Genomic DNA, 21,232 nt, shown 5'->3' with positions numbered 1-21,232 from the left:
ACTCTGAGTTCTTTTAAATCAAAGTTTAAAACTTTCCTGTTTGCTGCCTCCTTTTATTAAACCAGATAATGATCTTATACTGCACTAGAGCTTTTACTCTTGTGTGTTATACTCTATTTTAACTTCGATCCTAGCTTTTATTTTTAGCTTGTTTTTATTTTCTAATATTTAATGTTTTTATGTTTTTATAACTGTTTTAAATATGTCTTCATGTTCTTTTGGCACTTTTTGCCTTGTCTTGCCTAATTAGACACATTTTTAGTCAACAGATCATCAATTTGCACAGTGGCTTTGTACTTATGCAGATTACCCTACAGTTTTTGTACACTTCAGATGCAGGCAGCAATGTTGGAGCCTATGTTAAATAGGGACAGTGCAATATGTTGCATCTGTGTAATATTGGGCTATTGTCTGTGCAATATGGACAAGCCGGTAGACGGTGCAGTGCACTACCTGGGTGCAATACCTGCCATGGTGTGTGTGATAGTATGTGCCATTATGTATGTGGACTGTGTATGTGTTGAAACATCTGTTTCTGTGAAACTGTTTCCCTGTCTTGTGTGGAATCGTTTATTATTGTTGTTGATGCCGTTTTAATTTAGTGTTTGTAACTGCAGTTGGATGGAATCCAGGAAAGATTTCCCCACCGGGACAATAAAAGTATATCTTATCTTATCTTTGTTTCTGACTAAAATTAGCTAAATACGAAGTTGAATATTTGATTTTAGTAGTCTGATCCTGATGTTGTGCATATATCAGTAATTTAATCCCAAATCACATGGAAAATCTGTAACAGACTTTTCCTCTTGGTATTTGGTAATTTGGAATAGTATATTTCATATTTTGCATGTTATATTCTTATAACTAGTCATCTTGTGAGATCATGACCATAGCAAGCCATTTTTAGTTGCAAGTTATATTATTATAAGAAACAAGAGTTGAGCTAAAATCAACAACCAAAACAAAATAAAAACTGTCTATACAAAAGTGGGCAATATGGAGGAAATTGCTATTGTGATAATTAACACACCATTATCATGATAAAATACATCAACAAACATAGTAAAAACTAAAAGTTCAAATTCATCCTAATGACATGTTTTATTTCCTATAACATCCTATAGAAATACTAATTTATTGCATGCAGTGACACAGTTTTTAAGAATTTGACTTATCATTCTTTTAAATAGAAATATGAACCTTACCACCACAATTTTGTTGTAAAACTTTAATATGGAGAAATGATAGAAGTTAATAAAAAATGTTTGACCAACCCTATTCACCACTTCCTGGAATGCACTGAATCTCACAGACCTAGGCCTTACTGTATGTATGCCACATAATCTGACGGAGAAATGTTTTCCTGAGTTCCTGCTCTATGCTTGTTTTTTACACTCACAGCCTCCATGGACCAGTTCACACTATCACAGTCTTCAGCTGCTGCTGGACAGTGGACCACCAGATGTACAGTAACGGGTTGAGGTCTGAGCTGTCATCAAGGATTCGTGGAGAGCATCAATGTCTGGATCTTAGTGCAGACTGTAACTACAGTAGAGATGCAACAATTGGTCGATTAACTGATTAGTCGATTAACAGAAAAGTATTTGGCAGCTATTTTGATATGTGATAAATCGTTCTAGTCACTTTTCAAGCAAAAGTCAGCTTCTCAAATGTGAGGATTTTATGCTTTTCTCTGTCATGTATGATAGTAAACTAAATATTTTGAGGGTTTGAACTGTTCGTTCAATAATACAAGCAATACATTACCTTTTTTCTGAAAAAAATATTAAACTATACTAAAGACTAAAGTACAGTATTTTGTAAGTTAGGGAAAAGGAATGAAATACACTGATGGTATCAAAAAAATTATCAATCTAACAATGTTATACTGTTTATTTGATACCCAGAAGTGAGTTTAGTGACCTTATTGCACTTTTGATAATATAATATATATATATAATATATATATTTAAATCTCTTATTCCTAGTTTTATAATATTATTAAAGGGACATTGCTTTACAATGTATATAGTATACATTTTAAAATGCATTATAGCTTTACTATTGTGCTTATTTTTGTGAGTGTAATTGAAATTAAGCATCCTAGAGGTTTCAGATCTTTTTAGTATTTTATTCTGCCGTGGCCAGGCTAGCGGTGTTTTGAAGGATAAGAGAAAGTCTACCATCTGATAAAACTCTGGTTGCAGGGTGCATGACCCAAACACTGCACAGCTTGGGAGGTACATGAAAAATGGTGCAGGGGCAAAACAGGGATGAAATGGTGAGGTGAAAGATAGAAGAGGATAGAGGGAGGGAGGATGTGCCAGTACGTGTTAACAGAGACAGTGAGGTTGAGAGAGAGAGAGAGAGAGAGAAAGAGAGAGAGGGATTGTGAGAGGTGGAATCATAAAGTACCTCTTGTGTGTCTAGACAGGTTGCTTGTTAGCAGGGCATGGCTAGCCCTGTGGAGGCTAGAGGTTAATTTGGTATCTGCTGCTGTGTTAAACTAAGGTCAATACTACAAGTCCTTAAGTCATAAACAAGAGTGGTTAAGAGCCATGTATACACCTAGGCACCGGTTAATGAATATTCAATGAAGACTTTTTTTTCTCCCTTGTCCCCTGTTCCCTTCGTTGTTTCTCGCTTTGAAGGAAATTTTGTGAAAGAAAAAAATCCCAGTTTATCTCTGTTGCCTTCAAAAATGACCTCTGTGCACTTACATTTACTCGTTCTTTGTTATCATTATAGATGGCCTTAGTCGTAATAGAAAGTGGCTTTTTTGCTATTTGAAATGTTCCACACTCATTATGCAGCTCTGTCCCTGAATGCATCAAATGTAACTACCCTTAATTTGATCGCTTAATACAATAAAAACCAATAATGTAATAATAATATGATAATTCTTTTTCCAGGTCATAAACTTTGTGGTTGAAATAAAACTTAAACTTACAACCGAGGCTACGTCCTCGTGGATGTTTTAATATGCGGCTTGGTAACTGGGCAGGCATTGAGAAAATACGCTTGAACTGAGCAATCCCAGACAAATCGCTGCATCCAGGGGCCCTGAGATAAGTGTGTTTTGCCTGTAACCTACAGAAAATTCACAGAGGATAGATAATAATTCAGCTGAAATGGGGGTTAATTGTAAACATTGACACTGGGGTCTAAAATAATCGTCAACATCCCATTTTACCACAGATCACATGTCAACAGTGATGGCCACGCATTCTGCAGCCTATACATTATTTAGAATTGAAGTGCGTAGGAGTACACCTTTAAAATGCCAAACCTTTTTACATGCCCTGTAATAGCAGTTAAATACATAAGCATTAGTGGGCTTTGTTTTTGCTTCTAGCTCTGACCCATTTGATGGCTGACAGTATTTAAATATTATTTAACAATGAACTGTAAAGACTCATTGTGGTATCACTGGTAATTAGGCAGATTTGCATGTTTACCAATTAATTTCCTCTGAAGGCCAGAAAATGTTTGTTACACTCAGACCTTACCATTTCCAGTTTTGTGTCTAATTGCATTAGGTGCTGCTTAGGTCTTAATGTATTATAATTTGTATTAGTTATCAACATGATTTTTTATTTTAATCATGTCAGCTTGTACTTGTTTGTTTATTATTATTATTATTATTATTATTATTATTGTAATTTAAAGGTGCTAAATGCAAGATTTGCAGCATTTCTTTTGCCTCTGCACGGCTCTCAATATTGCGACGACTTGCAGCTAACAGTGCTAACAGCGCTAACAGTGACAGTGCTGACAGAGCTAACAGTGTTTACCTGAGGGGAATTGGAGGGTGGGTGCTACGCTTCTGCAACGGCGCCGTCAGTCAGGACGGCTTTATCAGCAGTAACCACCAATGAGAAAAGTGCAGAACGGCGGCCGTGAGCTAGCCAGTGGGACACACGAACATGCACTAAAAGGCTCACACGACCGGCCCGGCTATGTCAATAAAGCACAGAGAAGCTCAGATTACAACACACATAGACGTAGAGTGACTTCATTCTCTGCTCAGGTAGACATTACTCCTCTATAACTTTAAATAGAAAATAGTTCTTTGCTGCTATATTAATGCTCTGGATATTGTATGGAGCACCATTAAAACCGCTGTACTCAAAATTTGTATTTAACAATAGCTCCAATGACAATGTTTAATGTGAAAGAAGTCGCTTGTATATAGTGAAAAACCCACAGAGAATTATTATCTGACTCTGCAGTTCCTCTCAGCTTTACGGAGCATTTCAGCATTTTTCAGCTCATTGTTTTGGGTTTGCAGCACACAGCTTTACTGTTTTGGTTCATTCTCACTGCTCTTGTAAGCACTGTTTGAAGAAAATGCTCTAAAAACCCACTGTACGCCACCTGCTGTGACGCAGTTACTACCTGGTGAACATAGTGGGGCAGTTAGTAGCGTAAGAGCTAGATATTTTCCTCAGGAGTTGGTAGAGACCAAAAAACGAGTTAACAGAGAGTAAATATTGGACTTATATTCATCAAGTGGACACAAACACGACTCCAAAAGAATGATAATGTTGCTCCATATGTGTAAATAAGCAACTGTCTGCTAACAAGTTACACAATATAAACTAACATAAAAGGTGATAATATGTCAGTGTTGTGTTCACAGCTTGTTACAGCTGCCCCCAAGTGGCCAAAACAATCACATAATGCAGGTTTAATGCCTGGTTTACAGCTCTTTTAATGTTTAAAATATTATATATTTAATATGTTATTAAATGGTTCCCATAATAACCAACAACATATTTTTATTAGTAGCAGTAGTAGTTTTAGGAGGTAGTTTATAAGCAGTAGCAGTAATGGTTTAACATTAGGTTTATTAGCAGCATCGTTGATAATGAGTAATTGTCCTGAATATATTTTATCGCTTATAAATCATATAATTAATAGTATCATCACTCAGTTATTAGTAACTCATTTTCTTCAGTCTGGCTCCTCTACTTAGGAGCTCCAAATATCTTAAACATCTAAGACATCGATGTCTGGACAAACAGCAAGTGACTTTTCTTTTTAAAAAAATGCTCCGACCATCCAGTATAAGAGTGGACAGCCAGAAAGCACAACAGCAGTGCTGTCAATTGAGAGACAAATCCCATCTCCATCTCCAGACCCCTTAAGCCCAAGGGGCGGGCTAGTGAAATAGAAAGATTATGGTGACGGGGAGATGCTATTGTAGGTGGGAAATGGGGGACTGGACCAAAGGAGGCAGGGGCTTGAGGTGAGTGGGAATAAGGAGGAGGGGGAGAACATCCCTATATCCTAAGGCAATATGCAGGATGGGGGTGGAGGTGGTGGTCAGCTGTACAGGATGAGGAGAAAGTCTAGACTGCATTGACCCCTCTGAAGCCAGGTTTTCTCTTCAGGTCAAGCTTGATATGGAGAAGATAATGGAAAAGCTTGGGGGAGTTTTCAAATAAAAAACAGATTGGTAGACAGAGTGTCCCTGTTCTTGCTTCTATGTAATCCCTAACTGTATGGAGGTAATAGCTTGGAAGTGATGGGAAACCTTTCTTCCATCAAAAAGGGGCCAGGAAACCTCAGCTGCATGGCTGGATGCTTGGATCTGTTGCCTTTGTGGCACCGAGGGTTGTTTTAAATGGCTGACTTGTGACTCCCTCCGTGCCCGCCCTCTGTTCATGTCACTGTGCAGCAGCAAAAAAACGCTCACACCGAAACAGGTGGTTGGACCTTCACATCCATCCCCCTATAAGAGCTCTGAATCCCTTCGTCATAGCCGGCAACTGTGCAGTAAAGGAAATTTATAAGCAGTGGTAAATTATCCACAGGGTGCAACGAGTGTCCCCGAGCTTTGGGTTTTGCTCCTTATTATTTCCGTGCCAATGACACATCGCTCAACTTCCACTTAATGACTCAGCTGTGAGCACTGACAGTTGACAGTGGTTGGCTGCCCGGGGGCCCCATGCTGAGAGAAGGGGGTGGCGCGAGGCAGACGAGGTGGGATGTAATCACTCCCTGTAATTTGGAGGAAATCCACTGAGCTGCTCACAGTCAAAATGAAAGCCTTCCTCTTGTTCAGTCTCTCCTCAGCCACTGAGCTCCACTGCTTTCAAAAGCCTAAAAAGAGAGGTTCAGAGAACCAATTCTGCCTGGTTGGTGTCCCCCAGGGGTTAGTCCTGGGACCATCTCAAATCAGCTACAGCCCTGGAGCCATGTTCTCTCCCTAAGGAGTCCTACCGCAGACAGACAGTCAGACTGGCCATCCTGTGCTATATGGCCCAGGCGCAGCCAGCCAGCACACAACTCTCCTGAGATCCTCCTCAGTGGAAAGAGAGCTCAGTCGAGCTTATGCCGAGGGTTCTGCTTGTATCTGTCTGTCTGTCTGTCTTTCTGTCTGACACCCTCTCATGTCACCTTATCCTCTCTCACTTCCCTTTAATATCTCAATCTGAGGCAAGGAGGGATTTTAAGGCTCCACATCCAGTCTTCCTTTTTGTCGCATTGTGGAAAAAAATAGAGCATTATACAATCTTTAAAATTGTCAACAACATGACAAGCTTGTGATGATAAGTTTTCCCTAGAAGCATCCTGTCATGAAAATAATTATGTGCACACGCAGTAACTAACAATTACACATTGTTAACCTCCGCATGCCTTATTGTCTTGACTGTCTAAATGACAGTCAGTTTCACAAGAAAATTTGGCTCGAGCCATGAGCAGATCGCCCAGTTTGATCACTTTGTCACACAACACTATCCCACCAAGTTGTCAAAGAGACACTGTAGTGGTTGGGCTTGATAGATGGTGAATGGTGCTTATACAAGGAGCCACTCCAGTGCGCCCATAAATATGCATCGTGACATTTGGAACAAAGCCGCTCGTCCTCTCTTTGCTGATGAGCTCTGCCTGCATACTATAACATATTGCCATACTGTCACACCTTGTGTTTCATAGCCAATCTCTCTGTTCATCAACTTGGCAGATAACCTCTAGCTGCTGACAGATGATATGGGGGTTGGCATTAGGGCTCCATTGTATGCAAAACCAGGAAGTGAACAGGGATGCTTATACCTAATTAATTATTAATCCTTATTATTTTATGATGTATATAATGTATGGTGGTATGAATATTAAAGGTGCTCTATACGATATTCATAGCATTAATATAGCAGCAACATCTATTTGCTATGTAAAGATACAGAGGAGTAATGTGTACCTGAGCAGAGACTGAAGTCTCTCTCCCCCCCTTGTGTGTGTGTTGTTATCCAAGATAACACTGTTAGCTCTGTCAGCACTGTTGCTGTTGTTTTCACGCAGTGGACAACCTCTGGTTCTGAAAAGTGAAGCCAATGCAGAAGTGCCTTAAACTTGCATTCTTTCCAATAACCAGCAGTGGGCGACTCCTCTGGTTGCAAAAAGAAGTCAGATTGTATAGAAGTCTATGAGAAAATGACCCTACTTCTTACTTTAACCCTTTCACAGTGTGTTTTCGGTTCATTAAAGTTAATTATAACCTTTTTGGTCGACTGAAAATGCCTTATTCAGTGTTCGGTTGTACTTAGCTGCACCCTCTAGTGTCACTTCTGGTTGCAAAAAACCAAGATGGCAACAGCCAAAATACCGAACTTCAAAATGGCAGTCCTCAAACAAATGGGTGACGTCATGTTGGCTACGTCCACTTCTCATATACAGATTACAGTTACCATTAGCTACAAGCCGTGGAGTCAGCCGTCACCATGTTGAGAGCCGTGCGGAGGCAATAGAAATGCTCCCAATCTTGCATTTAGCACCTTTAAAAAAAAAGAAGAAGGTTACATTGTGTATTTGCATGGTGTTGTTCTCCACACAGTTTGGAAAAAAGTCAATCAAATGTCTCTATTGATCAACAACAGGTCAGAAGCAAAGACATCCACAGACCGTAGTCTGTTAGGGCAAGTGCAAAAGAATGCTCCCTGTTCTCACTGTAGGATTAAGAACATAACTGGCCTCTTTCTCCAAACACCTCATTGCTTTAGAAAGGAATAAATATCCAAGACAGCCAGGAGCAGTTCCTTTCAAATCCCACACACCAGCCTATCTCCCTCTCTCCTCCATGTCTCCCTCTCCTTCTCTCTCTCTGTCATTTGACCAGCAGTGCTTCCTGCCACTGAGGACCTGTGACTCATCAGCCAGAATACAGCAACGCTCTCTTGCCCACCCTCTTGAATATTCATAGAAATAAGAGGACTCAAGCTCAGACCCATCCATCTTGTACTCATCCACATTTATATATAAAAAAGGAAGTGTGTGTTAGGGGGGGTTACAAGTAGTACTAGATTTCTAAACGGGTGCTGTGGGAGCGGGGGTGTGGGGGGGCTGTTTTACACTAATTTCTTTATCCCTTTCACAGGAGTGCCATGTTACAAGAGAATTCCTGAGGCGAGCCAATGGCCCGATAAATCTGCCGGAGCCTCTCTCTCAATTTGTCTCCGTGGAATGTCAGCTGGCAAGCGCCCAGACACTGAGAACCTCTTTTCACAATGCGCCAATCTAACAGACGAGATCCCATGTTGGAGCTACAGTACAAGGACTGGCATGGATAAATTGCCACGTGCCTTATCTAGGTCTCTTTATGTCTAACTGTCTGAGGTCTCGCTCCTCACACGGGCCTCCGAAGGCCACTTCCTCCCAGACCTGGCGGTTAACCTGAGCGGCTGAGTGGGTGACATTGACAAAATGCAGGTGTCACCAAAGAGGAACCGGTGATATGACACAGATGCTGTGTCAACCCGTCTTACTCCGTATGACCCACAGTGTGAACAGAAATTGTCCTGTTTGGTGTCGTTCATCACTGCGTGGCGCAGTCTCCCACATAGCTCGGTCCAGGTGGTGGAATGGCAGAGTGGGAGAACAGACCATGTTTGTGTGAAGATGCAACAACTATCTCTCTCTTTTTCTTTCTCTCTCCCTCCCTCCCTCCCTCCCTCCCCCTCGCTCCTCAAACAGACTGCTGTAGCACTCTTTGTACTCTATTTAAAGGTTGTAGGTTAGCAAACAACAAGATGCCATCCCACCTGTACCCCAAAATGAGTCACGAGTCATGAATGAATTCATCCATTTATTTATGTACAGTATTTGCAGGAAAAATACATACATAGTGTATATACACAGATGGATATGAGTGTTCTTTCCGAATGAAGATATCACATTTTTAATCGCTGATTATATGAATAATTTTGCTGAAATTACTTTTAACTAATTTTATTATTCACATTTTCTTAGCATTAGAAACTATCAAATGAGTAGCGCCCGATCCTCTACAACAATTCTAACACAGCCAACCACACAAGCGTATTTAAGGGGTTCATGTTACTGCATGACAGTTGGCATGACTGTAAAAAAAAGGCGTGTGCCAAGTGGAGCTGCCAATGCTCAGCATGGCTGGTTTTAATATTTTAATGTGTTTCATTACAACAGTATGGGCCAGATAGCCTCTCTGACGTCCAGACAATTGTCTGCAAATGAACAAGATTACATGACAAGCCCTGAATGACAGAGCTACCCCACTGCTGCCTACCGTAGCCACTTATCTGATGGTAGCCTAGCAACAGATCCCTGACCTGGCTTTGACCTCCGCCCGATAAGGTCAACACCTGAAGGCTCTCCCATTGGAGGGCTGGCGGAGAGAGAGGTGGAGCTTGGGGATGTAGGGAGACAAAGGACTCACAGAGCAAGGGCAGCCTCCTCTGCATAGAGTTCCCTGCTTCCTGCTGACAAAAAAATGTTCGGACAAAAGCGTGCCAGACCTCTTTACCGGGGTTCGTTATACCTGTGTGTGTGTGTGTGTGTGTGTGTGTGTGTGTGTGTGTGTGTGTGTTTGTGTGTGTGCGTCAGAGGCAAGGCTGGTCAAAAAAAAGCACTTGCCAGTCCCCCGTAGCAAATTCAGACAGCAGTGCCTTATTTTACACATGGTCAAAAATGTTTCCTCCCTCAACGTGGCATCAATGAGAGGGAAAAAAACAGCAGCTGTAACGGCTCAAAATGAAAACGACAAACAGAAGAGACACATTATGAAGGAGGTACTGAATGTGAAATTAATCGACCAGAGCGGCCCACCCTGATAGACATCCCCACTTCTCTATCATTTGTGCGCGCACACATACAAATCTCACTCGGTTTAACAGCAGTGATATGGAAGTTAATCCAAATTGTGATAGTGGCAAATATCCTATTAGACCATGGCAATAAAATCAAGCTGAGACTGGTAACACATTACAGATATCAGAACATGTTCAGCACGCTCCATTACAATATGAAGTGACATTAATCAGCGGGGGTCCTCTTACACACACATAGAGGCATAAAACAAACAATGCAAATCATACACACAGACGTGCACGAGCCTAAAGTACAGCTCAAAAGCACACACATTTTTTTGATTGTGAAGTGCTCTTTCATTTTATTTTATTTTAAACGGTATAAAGAATTTATCACTGGCCTTTTGCTAGGTAAATTCAGGCATATTGTAAAGGGGAAAAAAAGATAGTGAAGCAGCCAAGGGCGGAAGGGTGCACATATGAATAGCTGTTCATAACAGTTTTTGTAATTATTATATTATATTTTATAATAATTTTTGCTCACCTAGCCTCTGGAATAAAAAAGGTGATTTAGAGGCAGGTGGCAGACAGTGTATCCGTCCTAGTGCTTTGTGGCTTTCTGTGAAAAATGTGCTGCAATTCAGTCTGCAAACCGCTTGAAATGATAAAAGAGCTCATTGTTTTTAGAACTGTGTTCACAAGGAGAGTGTGCCATTAATCAGCGCACTGATTCCTTTCAGTTTTTAGTCAGTTTTTAGTTAGACAGGGCTGCATATCTTTCTCTTTTTGGTGTGCATATTGGCACTGAGGATTATCATTCAGCCTGTCAGGTTTGGCACTGCTAAAATAACTCTTGTCTCCCTGAGTTGAAGGACCTTCACTTCCCTCCAGGGGCTTTTGCAAGACCTCTGCCCCAGTTCACCCAGGCCAAGCTAGGCTCCTCCTCCGTGTAAGTGTGAGTGTTTGCACTGTCTTCTTGCTGCGGGGAAACTGTTGAAGGTCAAAGGGCAGGAAGTTGGCCACCTGCCTCTGTCACTTTAGTAAAAGTTGCAGAGCAGAGAGAGGAAGTGGTAGCAGGAGAGTAAAGACATGACAGACACAGAGAAAGTATGTCAGTATGTGTCCATGCTTTGATCTGACAGTTGAATTTACAACAAGGTCAGACAGGTTGTAGCATAAAATTCTTAATAAGTAAAAATCATTGTCATTAAAGTGACATCCTCTAAAAAAAAACAAAAAAACACTTTATGATGGTTTTTTTTCCAAGAAGCATTTTGTTGACCTTTGTGAAACTTTAGTTTGATCTGCAGACTTTATGTCTGATTAAAGGAAATGACTGCTACAGGCTTTTGAGTTTCCTAGGACCACTGCTGAATAACCTACAGGGATCTCTTCGCTGGTATTTGCTAGAGGCGACAACCCTTCTCGCTCCCTGCATTAAATGTGCCAACCGAGGACGAGAGCATAGAAGGCCAGAGGGCAAAAAGGGTGTGAACCACCTGCTTCTGTCACACTGTCAGGATGAAGGCGGACGAGTGCAAATAGGGTGAAGTGTGTGCGTACGTGTAGGGGTTGGGGATATTGTGTATAGGAGGGGGGGACAGGTGGCATGCCGGACAGCACTGGCACAAGCCACCCCAGGATTTATCACTCAGCGACAGTCACGGCTGGGCAGGAGACAGATGTTTCTGTTTACCCGAGGGCAACATCTGACTGGCTGAGCCTAACGCTAGCCCAACCAGCCTTGCCCGCACAGGACAGGGCCTGAGAGGATACAGGAGAGGAGGAAAAAAGAGACAGAAGAAACTGCAGGATGTTCAGTTTGCCCCCAAGGCACATAAGCAAGTTAGCTCATTTCTCTCCAGTCTGCTCCATTCTCCACTGAAGCACCTGAAACTCATTTAGCCCCCACTAACTGTTGTGCCACTATAGGGAACCATTTTAATAAGTAGTAATAATGCCGACTGACAATATGAGTCGTTTTCAAAGCAGGGAACCTGCGCCCAGTTATTGGGGAGTGAAATAAGACAATTCTCATTGACCTCGAGTTTATTCTACACCTTCACTTCGTTAGAAAAGCAGACACGGATGCACGGCGTTATTTAAGGGCTATTCAGAGAAAGCCATTTTGCTGTAGTGAATGTGTACAGTGTTCCAGCTGGGAAATTTGAGCGCTGTCACTGGTAATATAGCTGGAGCACTCTTCCCCCGGAGCAATGAGGAATGACCTTTAGGTTCAACCCTGAGTGAGGTCATGTCAGTGTTACCATGGCTACTATCAGCAGACTGTCCTGTTGCCAGCATTACCTCAGCTGCCTGGCATTGTCAGGGTCAGAGAACAGGCTGTGACCTCCCCGTGGTGACCAAACTCAACTGGGGACAAACACACCACCAAGACTAATAGTCTAGTGGCTTATTTTCTGTTTATGAAAATGTTTCAGAAGTTTTATATTTCCTACACTGATTTACGTCTGGAATAAGTCCGCCTGGTAAATGAAGTTTGATATTACATGCAGTTTGCTATCATTAATTGCCATTAATGTGGCGAAATAAGCAAAGGCTGGATACACAGAACAAGATTTAGCAATGATTAAGCCATCCAGCAGGACTATTTCAGCTTCCCTAGGATACAACATTTGTGAGCATAAACATCACTCTCAGAAATCTAGGGAGTCGCAGAACAACATTCATCTGTGATTTCATCAAGACGTACAAACCAGAGCTGCTGCATTACAATGATTTAGTGGAATCATAAAAATGCACTGCATTTTATAGACATGGTAACTGATCTGAACCACAGAAGGTCTATGCATGCTCTTAAAGTCACCTTTTCCATCTTTTACAACTTATTTCTAGCTTATCTGTGCACTGGCATAAAATCACAAACATATGTATGTTGGACAAACTGTTTAATTTATAACTCTTTGTCCAAGTTGAAGCTTTTCCAAGCAGAACTATAGCAGATATCTGAGTACTTTTTCCCCTGAGGTACTTAGAGAAATTGTCTAGAGGTCTTGCCATATGCATATTTTGTGCTGACAGAAATATAATGTGCAAGAAATGCAAAAACTTATGAAGAATTTAACCTTTCCCTTGTTGCAGCTCATCCACCTGTCCATAGACTATCCATCTGCAGGTGAGGGTGAGAAACACAGCTGTCTGAGACACACAAACACACTCACAAAACTCTATTAAAATCCTAATGTAAACCATTATAATATTCAGTATCACAGCCCGACATTATCCTCTCCACAAATGAAACACCTAATGGGATGTCTTAATCATTTCATGCAGGAGATGCAATAATATATAACTCTTTTCTATTTGTGGAACATGTTTGTCCACTCTCCTCCTGATAGGCCCCATTTAATCATGTTGTTCTGTTTCCTAATTAGCAGAAATGCAAAGTGTCTTTGTCACCTGTGGACAGCCAAGAGGGCTAATTTGGGCTTTTCACTAATTGCCACGGTAACGAGCCTCCTGCGCCTCCACTGGGGGTGGGTGGAAGGCATGGCAGGAGGAGGACTGGAGGATGGAAGGATGGAGGGATGAAGACACAGCTCTCCTCACACGCGGCCGAGGTGTGAAAGAACGCGGCAGGCCAACAGAACGCAGCCTGGAGGAGTCCAACAGCAGGGAGTGGGGGACAGCCTGCGCTGTGAAAAAGCCCCAACACCCAGCTGAGAGGGAGGAGGATTCAGCTCTGGCCAGTTTTGCTCTCTCAACTTTGATGAGGAGATGACTACATTGGGTTGGATAATTGTTGGATATGTTTCTGACACTGACACCTGTTATTGTCCCCACCTGATTTGATACTGGTTCCCACACAATGTACCTTTTCTTTTTCTTTTTTTACAGTTCTTTTAATAGACAAAATTCTAGGTATAACTCAGCAGGCAGTTTTTAAATTAGCAGCTTGACATGTATGAAGCCTGTGTGAGAGAAGTGGGGGGTGGGAGGAGGTGATGACAGAAATAAAAGAAATTAAAATATAGGATGTTTGATAATGATTATGTTTTTGTTATTAATCAATCTACAGATCAAGTGTAGTTTTTAGTTGTTTTTCTTCATGCAACTTTTATATCAATCATGGTGAAATAGAAACTTTTCAGGGGAAAGAGTGGGTATAATAAGCCAAAGGCTAGAAATGTCTATCATTGATGCACTATAATACTATTAATAGGCCTACTAATAGGGATGCACAGATCCAACTTTTTCAGTCCCGGTACCGATAGCGATACTTGAGCTTTGGGTATCGCCCGATACAGAGTACCGATCTGGTACCGGTGTTTAATTAATAATCTGTATGCCTCACTGTGTGGAAGTGACTGGGATCATTATTTTAAGTGTAAAGCAACATCAGGCCTAACTTAAACATTGCTTTCCTAACTTTCCTAAGAAATAAATACATATATATAAATTTACTGAATTGTTATCATTAAAATAATAAATCGTACACTAGCAACTTGGTAAAACAATCTTCAAAATGAACAGGAATTACAATTCAAGTGTAAACCTTTTTAATGCAGCAACAAATTGGTCAAAATTTAAAGAGGAATTTAAATTCCAGTATATAATGTAAATAACTAGTATGTAAACCTAGAACTAAATTGAATAGATCGGCCCCCCATTGTCACTGATACTCGATCCAGCTATTTGAGTCAGTATTGGCCCGATATCGGATCCGGTATCAGTGCATTCCTACCTACTAATATACAAAATAAGTCAAAAGTGTTATTATTATTATTATTACATAGCAGCATATATTTAATGTGTAAGTTTGCAAAATCAGTGTGTAAACTATAGTTGAGCCAGTCAATATTATCCTACTAAAATCCATTTTCAGCATTTAAATTGTACCATGCTGCAATTAAGGTACTTATATTTAAATAAAATAATGATTTGGTTATAGTGGTTCATTGACTGTTTTGCTAAAGCAAGCTAAATTCCTGTTTAATATATCTCTGCTTTATGTATTCATAGCGTCTAAATTGCCTTGTCGCATAAATTATTATCGTCACTCACCATTATATATTATTTTTGAAGGAAATTAAATAGATTCATGCAACTTTTATATCAATCATGGTGAAATAGAAACTTTTCAAGGGAAAGAATGAAACCAAAGGCTTGAAATGTCTTCCTCTTTGAATATATAAATGCCCTTGATGCACTATAATACTATTAATAGGCCAAAGTTTTATTATTATTATCATTAGCAAAGATTTAATGTATAAGTTTGCAAAATCAGGGTGTAAACTCAAGTCACCTAGTCAATATTATCCTACAAAAATTCAATTCAAGCATTTTAAATTTGACTATGCTGCAATTGGGATACTTATCTTTAATCAAAATAATGATTTGGTCATAGTGTCTGTTTTGCTAAAGCAGGCTAAATTCATGTTTAACACGCCTGCTTTATGTATTCATAGCGTCTCAATTGACGTGCCCATTCGCATTATTGCATAAATTAGTATCGTCACTCACCATTATATATATATATATATATTTATTTATTTATATGGTTATATATATTTATTTATATGGTTATTATTTATTAAATTATATATCATTTAATTTTTTTTAAAGGAAATTAAATCGATTCCGTTCATGTAGTGTAATGTCTCTCTGCATGATTTATAACCTCTTTTTTTTTAATACATTTTCTTTTCAGTAATACACCCTGAAAGCTTGGGGGCACCTTGTCCGTCCGCTGCTCTCTCTCTCGGGGGCGCGCAAGAGTGTGTGCGTGAGAGCGAAAGAGAGACAGAGAGAGAGCGCGCCTGTGTGTGTGTGACTGTGACTGTGTGAGTGTGCGTGCGCGCGTGTGTGTCTGCTCTGCTGTTGCTGCCCTTTGATCCCTGCATTAGTGTTAGTTAGGGGCTCGGAGACACACTTGCACCGGAGAGAGAGCAGAGCAGAGCAGAGCAGAGCAGCCATAGTCAAGACACGGGCAGCAACAACAACACAGCGGCGCCTCCTCCACCTCCTCCAGCACCACCAGCACCACCACCACCACCACCACCGTGTCTGTGTTCCCATTACCCCCCAACAATACACTTTAAACCACCGGAGCAAAAAGAGCCAGGTGCACACGAACCAAACCAAGCAAGTCCCTTCTCCTCTGCCATCATCACTGGGGCTGTCCTCCACAGTCCTCAATGGGAGAAACCTTTTTTCTTCTTATCCCTTAAAACAAGGACGAGAATGTGATTAAAAACGGGGGAAAATGCCAAGGAGGAAGCAGGAGCAACCCAAGCGCCTGCCTTCACGTAAGTCCCCATTTTGTTCGAGTATTTTTTCTCTCTCTTCACGGCGGTTGTTTGGCGCAGTAGTTTAAAGAGGGTTAAAGAGGTGAAACAGACAAAAGACTCGGCGGTTGTAGCTTATTTCTCCCTTTATTTTAGGTCCGAGCGAGGCAGCCATGTTGGGTAAACGTTAGCTCGGGTTATAAAATGATAACGTGGCTTTTATTAAAAAGAGTATAATCGATATATATAAGAGAAAGGTCCTGCTTCTCTCCGCTTTAAAAAGGTTGCGGTCAGTTGGTGGTGTGTCCGTTGGAGGACTATAACGGCCGAGCGTTTGTCGGTTAATGTGTTCGCCTCTTGCTTGGTTCGCTTTTCGGGTAGAAAGGGGAGGATCTGTGGGAGTCTGGCCGCAATAAAAATGAAGGGTCAGTCGGATCAGACAAGCCAGAGTCTGAAGCCAGAGTCTGGCTACCCTCCGTAGTACCCATAGTGTTCCTGGTTAGCAATAGCTCTATCTAGCAACTTCATTTTTCCTCCGCGATAAACGTGTAACTTTCTTATTCGCGGAACCGAATTTTGTTCGCGCTTGTTTGTCGTTCGACTTTTAAAAAAAGTGTAGTTTTTTCTCTCTCTTTCTCTTTCTCTCTCAAGCAGTGTTTTTTTTCTACCCCTCCCAGTCTGCATGCAGGCTATGTCAGAGCCATGGTCGGTCACCTGAAGTTCAGGGTTTTTCCCCCCTCTTCCCTTTGCAGCCATTCATTGCAGACAGACTACGATCAATAACGCGGTTAGAAAAGGGGAAACGACAGTTGTTCTCTCCACTACGTCGCTTAAACTAACACCTTGCCGCAGCAGAAACCCTATTGTAATCCAAGCATAGTTGATTTTTGTTGCCAGGTTGGTTTACTTTTGTGCATTTGACCCTCCATATCTTGGATATTGTGCCTTTTATCAGTCCAGATAATGAAAAAAGCTGCCATGACACACTCCAACCACTAGAGGATTGCTCACATGGTCAACCATTATTATTATTATTATTATTATTAAAGGAATTATCCCAGAGTGACATTTTCCTGCTCAATACATGCTGTAAAGCAAACAGCTCAATTAGTCATAGTGGTATGCAAATGTAATGAATAATTGAGTGATTCATCTTTAAATCAACGATGCATTTATCTTATGACACTATCTCCTCATTTCTTAAATGTCAGAGCATGCCAGCTGTTCATCATAGCCAGCCACCATTTAGAGACTTTAAGTTGTCTCTCTTTTTAACTCAGTTTACCTGAGCTCCTGCATGCACCTGTCACACTTTTTTAATATGTCTGACAATGTTAAAGTTATCCAAGTAGCTTCACACCATATATACACAAATGCTGTTTTTTGTGTGTGTGTGTGTGGTTATAATCACTGATATACTGCTCAGGTGTTTGACCTAGGGTTGAACTTGGGGAAATGGCAGCGGTTGGCTGGGAGGCATAGAGGTGGAAACTGGGTGACAGTAGTGAGTGACTGACTGTGTGTGTGTGTGAATGTCAGGGAGATATTTGGACAGTGATATGCTGCATAAGGAGTATGTAAGCTGTATGGTTGAACTGCACGGAACAGGTCATGATATTTATATTTTATTTATATCATATATAACCAAATATAACCCACTGCAGCATTTTTACTACTCTGCATACAGAGGCTTCTTTTAGGGAAGCTTGTCCACTGAATATGTTTCCCTCATCAGTTACCAAAATCTGTGTTTTATGGAGTGCGGTGTAATCATGTAATACATGCAGCAGTTTGTTTATTTCAGTACCTGACACAGGTTGCCTTTTCCTGAATTTCCCTTCTTTGTTAGTGGCATTCATACACTTGTTTATGATTAGATAGAGAATACAGTATGGCCCACTCATATATTTTAATAAGTTGTAAATTTTTCTTCCAAAAAAATAAGAAAAGTGTCTTGATCAATTGGAGTGAGTCCTTGTGTTAACAGGGAAACATGTTTTTTAAGAAAAGAAATGAATCAAAATTCTCTGATTCCAGCTTCTTAGATATGAATATTTTCTGGTTTCTTTACTCCTCTATGAAAGTAAACTGAATATTGAGTTGTGGACAAAACAAGACATTTGAGGATGTCATCTTTGTCTTTGGGAAACACTGACCGACATTTTTCACCATTTTCTGACATTTTATAGACCAATCAACTAATTGATTAATCGAGAAAATAATCAACAGATTAATTGACAATGAAAATCGTTAGTTGCAGCCCTATTCATACACTTTTTTATGATTAGATGGATAATACAGTATCGAGTACAGTATGGCCCGTTGATACTTTGATGAGTTGTACATATTTCTTCCAAATAAGAAAGTGTCTTGGTCAATTGAAGTGAGTCAGGGAAACATGTATACTCATAGTTTCTGAATGTTTTTGTGATGTGACTCAGTAAATATAGTCTATGTTGTTGTGTAGCAGACATAATATCATGTTTTAGCACCTGTAGTTGCCCACCCACGGTAATGGCAATTGATTTAGAGCTGCAATTGATTAGTTTTTCAACCATTAAATTAATCGCCAACTATTTTGATAATCGATTAATAGGTTAAGAAAAAAATAATCAAAATTCTCTGATTCCAGCTTCTTAAATGTGGATATTTTCTGGTTTCTTTACTCCTCTATGAAAGCAAACTGAATATCTTTGAGTTGTGGACAAAACAAGACATTTGAGGACGTCATCTTGGGCTTTGGGAAACACTGATAAACATTTTTCACCATTTTCTGACATTTTATAGACCAAACAACTAATTGATTAATCGAGAAAATAATCCACAGATTAATCAACAATGAAAATAATCGTTAGTTGAAGCCCCACTCATACACTTGTTAATGATTAGATGGAGAATACAGAATGCAGTACAGTATGGCCCACTGATATACTTTGATAAGTTGGACATATTTCTTCCAAATAAGAAAAAAGTGTCTTGTTGGCCAATTGTGAATCATTGTGTTAACAGAGAAACATGTACGTTCTCATCGTTTTTGAATGTTGTTGTGATGTGACTCAGTCTAGCAAAATTTTTAAAGATTTAAAATCATGTTTTAGCACCTACTGTAGTTGCCCACCTATAAGGTAATGGCAATTGATTGCCCATTTCTGACATTTCAACATCCAAATGTACCCTGGATTTTTATTTCAACAAGCCCTGCTTTAGGGCTGCAAGTATAGATTATTTTCATTATTGATTAGGGATGTAACGATACGTTTTTACTATGATACAATTTCTATGGTTCTGATACGATTCAAGGACGATATTTGGCTCATCTAGAGCGATACGATACGATTCAATGACTTGAAATCAATACAGTAACATTTTTTGCCAAAAATTCAGTCAGTGTGATAGCCGGATACTGAACAGTGCAGGTCAGGATTCCTCAAAGTTTTTTCTTGTAAGGGAATCAGGGATGAATTAATTATGGATATAAACAAGTAAACAACAATTAGTGGCAAATACATACACCTTTTATTAGAAAATAATAAAAAGTGCAACTGCAGGACTCGTGCTTCAGTTCTCAAGATACAAGGCAGTGCAATATTTAACACAAAATATAATAAACCAACTTCTATTCAAGTTAAATGAACAGTGGTTTAACCTGCTGCTTCTGTCCTCATTTTCTATATAAACGGTAGAGCAATAATACAGTGATCAACCGCTTATAGTGATCAAACAGCTTGGGACAGAATCATACCTATACAAACGCTGTTTAAATAATCTGCTAATAGTAATCAAAAAGTCCACCTACAGTGTTCATTTGCGGTCGTTTCATATAAGAAAACATACGGAAAAACATTTTAAAAAGTATGTTAACGTTAGTTGAATTTCTGTTTTGTTCTTTACTTTACTCCCTTGATAATTTGCCTCATGACTGTCTGCTTTAAGGGCTGGATACGTGAGGCTGATGCTGCGTGTACATTGATATCATGACGGGTAAAGGAAAGTAATTTTCTCTGAATGAAAAAACGACAGCGCACGGGGAAAGCGCCTATGGGTGAAGCCGCCCTCGTCAAGTGGATTTATAGCGCCTGCTCACGTAATGCCCCCAAAATTAAACTCTGTCGACCGGCTCCTCTGCATTCGCAGCTCATGCAGACCGATGCCTGTCTCAGTCCACGCCGCTACCAGGTGCGAGGAGTCCAGTGCGCCGTTCGTCTGCATGCACGGCATGGATGCGTGCTTGCGCTGCAGAGGGCATAGCTGGCAAGCTAGCGCATGTCTGGAGAGTGAACCGGAGTAACGTTTAACATTTCTTTACTAATAAAAGTGCGAAAAAACACTTTCATATAACGTTTGTCGTCCTTAAATACAAGGTGCAAATCTTTAATAACGATACAATCGATTTTTGCGTTTCCAATCGATTTTATATCGATATACGTCTCCCGCGAAGGACAACTTGTCGAGTGCCTATCGATGTAGTTGGATCGTAGGAATATAAATCGATACATCGATGTAGTAGATGAATCGTTACACCCCTATTATTTATATTTATATTTATATCTATATAGATATAGATATAGATTCATCTTCAAGGAAACTGAGCTAAGACTGTAAAGAACAGGGATTTTAATGGTAGCGTGATAAAATAGTGTAGCTGGCCAGTGTTGATTATTTTCTCGATTAAACGATTAGTTGTTTGGTCCATAAAATGTCATAAAATGGTGAAAAATGTTGACCAGTGTTTCCCGAAGCCCAAGATGACGTCCTCAAATGTCTTGTTTTGTCCACAAGTCAATGATATTCAGTTTGCTGTCATAGAGGAGTAAAGAAACCCGAAAATATTTCCATTTGAGAAGCTGGAGTCAGAGAATTTAGACTTTTTATTCTTAAAAAATTACTCAAACCGATTATCAAAATTGTTGGCGCTTA

The 21,232-nt window shown here is 40.2% G+C and overlaps 1 protein-coding gene across 3 annotated transcripts in view; it reads left to right on the top strand.

Moving 5' to 3' along the window:
* The first annotated feature begins 15,854 nt into the window (after nucleotides 1-15,854).
* Nucleotides 15,855-21,232, top strand: part of znf827 (zinc finger protein 827) — a 94,195-nt gene continuing 88,817 nt past the window's right edge. The window contains exon 1 of one of the 3 annotated variants that reach the window (XM_074629409.1): nucleotides 15,855-16,336. In XM_074629409.1, the coding sequence (XP_074485510.1) occupies nucleotides 16,294-16,336 (43 nt within the window). In that variant the 5' untranslated portion in view covers nucleotides 15,855-16,293. The remainder of the gene's footprint in view (nucleotides 16,337-21,232) is intronic. The other 2 variants (XM_074629408.1, XM_074629410.1) reach the window with 2 other exon arrangements.

The sequence above is a fragment of the Sebastes fasciatus genome, chromosome 3, assembly GCF_043250625.1.
Source record: "Sebastes fasciatus isolate fSebFas1 chromosome 3, fSebFas1.pri, whole genome shotgun sequence".
Lineage (NCBI taxonomy): Eukaryota > Metazoa > Chordata > Actinopteri > Perciformes > Sebastidae > Sebastes > Sebastes fasciatus.
The sequence above is the reverse complement of the archived record's forward strand: the minus strand, read 5'-3'. Positions and strand labels throughout refer to the sequence as shown.